The following is a 7,457-nucleotide window of genomic DNA, read 5'->3' on the forward strand; positions in this document are numbered from 1 at the left end:
ATTCAGTACAATTTATCTTTTTTTTTGTCACTTCTAGTTATCTGTTGATTCTGCTAAGAGTTCTTTTTTATCCTTTTTATTAAGATTCAGGAAAAGACGAGGTCCTTTTTTTTTTTTTCCCCTCTGCATATGCGTGTGTCTCTTACGTTGGCTTTAAAAAGTATGGTTGTTGTAAGCATATTTAATGGCTCTTCTCAAAGAGATCTAGCAGGTTAGGAAGCAGATCCAATACGCTTATGTTATTAACAGCTGCAGAAGAAGCACAGGAGAAATGACAGCAAAAAGGGAATTACTTTCCTAGTTACCAGAGAGCAGAGGTGAAAGCTGGGATTTATAGAAATCCAGGGAAAAATTCACTGACTCTTTATGGAACAGGATTTAAGCTCTGCTTCTGCTCCTAACCTTCTGAAGGAGAAAACTCTCGAGACAACCTTTCATATGAACGTGATAGACCATTTGCTTCGCCACATTACAGAAATGGCTTTTTTGGTCAATGCTGCGTTTGCAAAGTCCCGAGGAAAAGCTGTGATGCAGACAGGTTGCCATGTGCTGGGTGAGCTAATATTAATGCCTGCTGTGACAGCCTTGCTACTCGGGGTTTTTTTTGCTGCTCCTTGTGTAACATCTGTCTGACGGAGCGATACCAGACTGTCATTGGCTTTGCTGCACCCTGTTTTCTGTCTGAGAAACAGTAATGAGAGCATCCAAGGTGTTTTTTCTTTTTCCTTTGAATTTTTGAATGAGGCCTGCTGTGTTTTTGCAAATTGCATCTTCGTTCTAAGTATTTAAGAGCCATAACTTTTCATATCAAGACAACTTGGCATCGGCTTTGAAAAGAAACATGTTATTCTAAAGCAGAAACCTAGATTAGAAAATTGCTTTTGCAGATAGAAACAAAGTCCTGTCGGCTCATCTAATCCCGTTCCTTGGCAGTGATGCAGGACAGCTTTCCGCACGGCATAATGCACGGCTGCCTCTGCCAGACGCACCAGCCCGGGCTGCTGCGCTTTCTCAGTACGGCTCACACGACGAGCCCTGGGGACGGCGGTTTGATCTTTTCGTGAACAAGCTGGCACGTATCTCCATGTAACGCTCCACCGTAACACGGCAAAGTGCTCTATGGGAGTTCAGTTTGGAAAGGTCATCTTATATTTCATAGTGTCCATTTTAAAAAATAGCCTGAAAGGGAAGTGGAGTTTGAGGTTTTTTTGGGTGGTGGTGGGTTTTTTTTGAGTGCATCTGGCTAGCTAATACAGCCGGCATGCAGAACATAACCCGTCCAACAAACTATGAAACAAATGCTAGAATTAATGGCTTAATTCTCTTTGCGTTAGGATAAAGCATATGGTTTTAAAATGTCTTCAGTAAAGAACTGCTGAATATGGGAAACATCTACTATTGCCTTGTACTAAATTGTACAGTAAGTTCAAGTGTAAAGATTGGTGGGGTGATAGCCAAAGGCAAGCTGTCCTGCAATTTATTTTGTGAGACAATCTAGTTTTAATGTTTGTGCGTACAAGTTTGACCCAGTAAGCACATTAATAATTACCATTTCTGGAAACCCAGGTTTTGTTCAAACCAGCTTCTTTTTAATTTTTCAACTATGAAAAAGAATCCACAGAGCTGCTTCTTCCCCACCAGCTCATATGCGAGTGCCAGAAGTTTAACTGTACCAAGGAATAACAGAGTGCAAGCTAAGGGATTATCGTCTCTTCCAGCCCTTTTTCCTACAAGGCTGCTGTAATGATGATTTGTTCTACATTTGCATATGGGCTAGTGCTGCATTTGAACAGAATCCTGAGCGTGCACAGAGGTAGGAATTGGCCTCCTTTGCTTTCAGGTAAGGTGGGTGTGTCCGTCTGCGCGCACACCCCGCTTCCCCCCCTGAAATGATGCATTTTTTAGATGTCGGAGAACAGTGTGAAATGTGGTCCAGCTTTCAAGCCAACAGTGCGGTGGGAAGGTGAGGCGCCTGTCTCAGCGTGGGTAACCTTCACGAGCCCCACACGTACAGCTGATCTTTCAGCGCTTCGTTCCACCGTAGCCCAGAGCACTCTCGGTTTGGCCAGGCAGTACCATGCCACACGCGCAGCACAACGTGAAGCCAATGAAATGAGTAACAGGCGGAAAGCCTGTATCTGTACCAGCTACAGCGCGGTGCAGGTGCTTGGCAAGATCAAGACTTTGATCCTGTTCGCACCAGCATGCGTAAATTCTCACATCCAGTGCTTTCCCTGGGAACATTCAGACATGTTTTACCTAAATGAAGGGCACTGCACCATCTGATTCACTGGGTTTTATAATACAGCAGCCCCAGTGTTTTGTAAGAACTGGGGTAGAGATCACAAGTTGATTTTAACTGCAGTGGAAAGTGCACTCTGCTGGCTCCAGAAGCTTTCAGGAATAACATGTAATTCTTCGCAAATTCACCCAATTCCCTGTCACTGGAACCCTGAGCTTCAGTCCCTGTTTCTAATTCCCTTATCTGCCCAGCGTGAAACACTGAACTGGTTATTTAATGGTAACTCAAAGTAACAGCACAAGCAAATGGCAAAACCTAAGCATACACTTAACTCTATCCAGAAACTGTAAAAAGGCTACAGGGAAAGACTGCCTTTATTTCAAATTTTTTATGAAATATAATAATTTTTCTACATGAACAAACATTTACTTTTGCTGGCAGAAGCATCTAAAAGTTCATAAAATACCTCCAAATACAGATTTAAAAAGAAACTTTTAATTTAATCTCCAAATCTTGGTTAAGTGGACTTAATTTTTCCTTTGTTTCCTTGAAAGAGGTTAGTGGCTTGGGGCAGTATTTTCTCCCAAAGGTAAACATCTCTCAGTGGTTGCACTACAGGTGGTTTTCATTCTTTACTGCCTGAAGTTCAGTTTCAAGTTTAGAATTAGAGATACGTTCCACATGACTTGCAGCACGGTACTTTTTCATCTCATTTCTCCAGGGGTGCATAATTCAAAAGCTTCTCAATCAGATCCACGTGAGCTAGGAGCATTCTGCGGCAGCAGTATCTCTTCAAACCAAGGGCATCCAGGGCATCTCTATTAATGAACAAGAACAACAATAAAAAAAATAATGGATGAAGTGAGTCAGAACCACTTGTGTTCCTAAGCAACATACTGATTACTTTGAGCTTAGTCATAGAGGGAAACTTGTTTGCAGTTAAAACTAAGAAACTGAAATTCAGCATGTGCTGTTAATGTTCTTTTCAATTTACTGCTGTTGATGGGGCGTTTGCCTTTCTCTGGCCTGCAGGAGCACATGATCTGCTGAAGCTGGTGTCCGGCTGACACAACCACCGAACTTTCAGAGGTAAGTCTGCAGAACTCCCACAGGAACAGAACCATAACAGACCAATTCTTACGAATTTCCTCTTCTGAACTACCTGACTCGTGAGGGCATATTTGGTCATGAAACAGCAAGGTTAAGTGAGATGCAAGTATTTTGGTTTTGGAAATAAAATTTTGGTCTTCACAACTGGGAAGACTTGAAATATGGTACATTTCTAACCTCAATTATGCAGTTACAGTAACTCAGTCTTTGTTTTACAAACACCAGTCTGTAGAGAAGAGAGGAGCTGATCCGATTATAAAAATCTAATCAATCAAGAGCTGCGAATGTAATAAGAGGAACACAGTTTGGAAACATAGGAGGAGTGGAAATGGCTTCCTAAAATCCTGGACAGTCCATAATTACCTGTGCTGACTACAGCTCCTGCTAATTGTATGGTAGAAGGTAGCACGAAGGCACTAGACCACCTCCTGACACAAGAATAAGGAGTAGCATCTCTAAGCATTGTTATCCATGCCATTGTGAGCATCTCTAAGCACCGTTCTAGTGTTTCTGTAAACTGAGGATGACACTTGCCTACTTCACAGGCTGAGAGGTATATAGAAACTAAAATAAGTCAAAATGTGAACTACCCCATGTATGGATGGGATGCTAATTATAAGGCAGGCTAAAAATCCTTTCCAGTTCCCATATAAGGTGGCATTCAGTTATACAACCCGTTCCCTACAAATATACAAATAAGGATGTGCAGACTACTCAACAAGAAATTTGTGTTTTACAGTCTTTCCACTCAATTCCTCTTGAGTGTCTGCTCGAGATTCTGATGGCTGGGTAGAGAACGCATGAATCATCCTTTCCTAAACCAGTGCATGTGTCTTCAATGGCTATCTTTATCAGACCTCTTGAAGATAAGTGACACTATCCAAGCTCTTTAGCGACAACCTATTAACCATAAAGCCAGCCTGATACTCTTTCAGAATCTGACATTCATGAAATAGGACTGATCTCAGGTCTTTAGATCTATACAATGCAGTGCAACAATCCAGCATTTGCTTACAACAAACGTATTTTCCTGAAACCTGCAACTCTCCTGTGGGGAGAAGCTGATAGATACTTTAAAAAGTACAAATGACTGAAAGGAAGCCTCTGCATAAGCTGGACCATGGTAAAAGATTGTTTGGCTTCAAGCAGCACGGTCTAACTGTATGGAGTCAAACTCCAGCAGCTTCTCTGATGATGTCAATTAGTCCTTGTACCTATCAACAGTTCTTCAAGGGCTTAAATAGCAGGGCTATTCATTTTAGGACTAGCACTTGCAAAAGTTATTTAAGGGAAATATACGAACAGTGTATTTTTAAAAAAGAATGTTTATAAATAATATAACATGATATCTAAACTTTCCAAAACACTTGAGAACTAAAGCATTTGCTGTCTGTTGATATGTAAGTTTTTAGAGCTATCTGGAAAGTTCTGAACTTTCAAGCACAATTATCAGAGATGCAAAATACTAACATTAATCAGAATTTTAGAAATCACACTATACGTTTCAGCTAAACTTCAGTGGTATTTCCCTCTTTCTCTAGCTTCCAAGAACTTGAAAAAGGAAAAAAAAGCAATTCTAAGGGACAAACAGAAAGATGTGGGTCTTTTTTAACCACAAATTGCTTAGATAAATTAATTTCTTCCATTTTGTCTCTCCCGTTCTTAAGCCACCATTAGTAGTGATTCTGACACTGCAATGTAAGATTTTAAGTGTTCAATATTTGTAAATCTGCTTCTAATCTGGCGATACCATAACTGCATTGGTTTGAACAGGCATCCAAGCATCACACCAGTGACCACAGTAATCATTTTCAAGTGAGTGTTTATCAATAACAATGTACATCTTCCTTTCCCGTACAAAAGTAGAGGAATAATGAAGAGAAATATTAAAATGTAATACTTGGTAAATAAATTAGAAGTGCTACCAGATTAGCTCTGATAAATTTCAGTATTAGTGAGAAATGATTAGCAACCTGTACTATTTTAATGTTTTCAACTCTGTAAGTGAAATAAATCCCTCCTCTTTTTTTTTTTTTGGTAGGAACCTTCCAAAAACCTTTAGTTTAGCAGCTGCAATATTCTACTTAGCTAAGTTTGACAGGTTCTGGGATGTAAATGCACTCTAAAAAGGCCACTCTCAGAAGTAACAAGACTTAGGAAAAGTACTGAATGATTCTCACTGGACAGTTTCTAATGAAAGTGATAAATAGTGGGGGGACAGGACATCTTTTCCCTGCAAGCTCCACATCAAGCAGTGAGAAGCACAGAGAATAATCACAACTTCCTACAAGTTTAGAGGAGGCTCCAAAACCAAAGCTTTCCTTCCTTGTTTGTTCTGTGCTCCACTGTTTAACATTTGACAAAACAGCACCCTAAACCATGTTTTCAGATTTAGACAAAAGGCAGCAAAATCTCTGTTGTTAATATACATTCTTCTAATAGTTCATAGACACAAGTCCATTAAAAAACCTATTAGTAACCTTAACTATTTGAATACAAAGTAAATACTCTTTTCTTTCTACTTAACAGTTTCAACATCACTTCAGGAAGTCTCCCAAACTTCTGACATTTTTTTTTCACTGCTTTGAATTGCAAACATCCATGTTGTTCTTTTTTTTTTTTTTCCCTTCCCCTTCATACTTGATGACAATATAAATATTTCTCAAGAGTTACCTTCTCAAACCTTTCTGAAGCAGTCCCACCACAGCCAGACCCTCCTTGAACTATTAAAAGACAATTCTGGCTACGCAAAGCATGCATAGACTTCTTAAAATAGAATTGTTAGGGCTATTAGTCAGGTATCCAGAGCAGTTAAACTTCCCCTTCCCCCTTGCAAACCAGTGCTCTTACAAATAAGGTTAGCAATTCTGGATAGTGAATATGAAATGCTTTTAAGAAAACCTAAAAGGGGCATACATTGTTAACAATGTTAGTGAGTTATAACATTCGTAAGGTCTTCTTTCTCTTTCCTTTAAAAAACCCAAACACTGGTGTCAAAGTTGACTGTACAGCTTGTTTCTTTCCTTCCAGTTCCACACAAAGTTAAACATTTGAGACCGTTTTGAGTGTAAACGTTACCACTTGGCAATTTCCACACTACTACCCAGAAAAATTCAGTAGGGAAGCAAGTGCTTTCTTACCTATTATTATTTCTAACATCTGGTTAAAGAGTTACCCTCAGAACACATCTGTAGTTTTTAGCCTCTTTACAGCTACTTTGTAATGCCATGATCCTCCACTTATATACCTTATGCACTGTGCAATCTCATCTAAACCCTCAGTAAAAGAACATACAAAAATAATACCAACCCTTCTGTATATTCTGCTTGCAGAAGGCCAAGATAGGCTTCCCACTTGTTTCCAACTATTTTGCCGCATGTGAAACATCTGACTGGGATGATCATTTTTGCACTGTAGCTGTAACATTAAAAAAATACAGTATCACACCCCTGCAAAATAACTAAATACCATATTCAAATATAAGAAAGGCAATTCAGAACTTGTACAAGTCTCAAACGGCAGCTCAACACGCTACCTGACAGTAAGCAAGAGAAAAGGCCGTAATTTACCGTTACGGAGCTGCTGAATTACAGCGGCGCAACAGATCTCCCCTCGCCACCGTCGGCGAGGCGGTCCCGAAACGGGCGGGGAGCAGCGGCGCTGGGCCGGGGGCTGGAAGCCCAACACCTTCTGGCTGGGAAAACCGGCCGGCGCCCGAGCCCGGGAGCGCGTCATCCCTGCCCCACGGCCGGCAGAAACACGCCCAAGAGGTGGCAGTAAGAGGCGGTCGTAGGGCTGCAGGAGCCCGAGGCCTTGCTCGCCGGGCCAGGCCTCCCCGGAGGAGATCGGCTCCAGTACGCCCGCGAACCCCACCCTGAGGAGGCGCCCAGTCCCACCGGGGCACTGAGGGGAACCGCAGCCCCATGAGGCGACTCCTACCGCGGCGAGGAGGCGCCTAGCCCTGCCGAAGCACTGAGGGGACCGCAATCCCGTCAAGCGATTCCTACCGTAACGGCTCCGCCGCGCTCCCCTAACGGCTGCTAGGGCGCTACCAGCGCGGCGGGGCGGGGGAAGGCGGCCCGGCGCACCCCCGTTTCCGCGCAAG

At 42.0% G+C, this 7,457-nt stretch overlaps 1 protein-coding gene across 1 annotated transcript; it reads right to left on the minus strand.

The window, feature by feature from the left end:
* Nucleotides 1–2,599: 2,599 nt before the first annotated feature.
* Nucleotides 2,600–6,763, minus strand: POLR2L (RNA polymerase II, I and III subunit L). The gene is made up of 2 exons (XM_074149362.1): nucleotides 6,662–6,763; nucleotides 2,600–3,060 (listed from the first exon to the last, which is right to left on the minus strand). Exons 1-2 carry the CDS (start codon nucleotides 6,754–6,756, stop codon nucleotides 2,952–2,954), a joined length of 204 nt encoding a protein of 67 aa, XP_074005463.1. The 5' UTR covers nucleotides 6,757–6,763; the 3' UTR covers nucleotides 2,600–2,951.
* Between the last annotated feature and the right edge of the window lie 694 nt (nucleotides 6,764–7,457).

The sequence above is a fragment of the Numenius arquata genome, chromosome 6 (genome assembly GCF_964106895.1).
Source record: "Numenius arquata chromosome 6, bNumArq3.hap1.1, whole genome shotgun sequence".
Lineage (NCBI taxonomy): Eukaryota > Metazoa > Chordata > Aves > Charadriiformes > Scolopacidae > Numenius > Numenius arquata.

Excerpts from the sequence above, each read along its gene's own strand:
- POLR2L (XM_074149362.1), bottom strand. The coding sequence starts at position 6,756 with ATGATCATCCCAGTCAGATGTTTCACATGCGGCAAAATAGTTGGAAAC. Across the intron at positions 3,061-6,661 it reads CAAGCAGAATATACAGAAGG|AGATGCCCTGGATGCCCTTG; the intron begins GTTGGTATTATT and ends GTTCATTAATAG.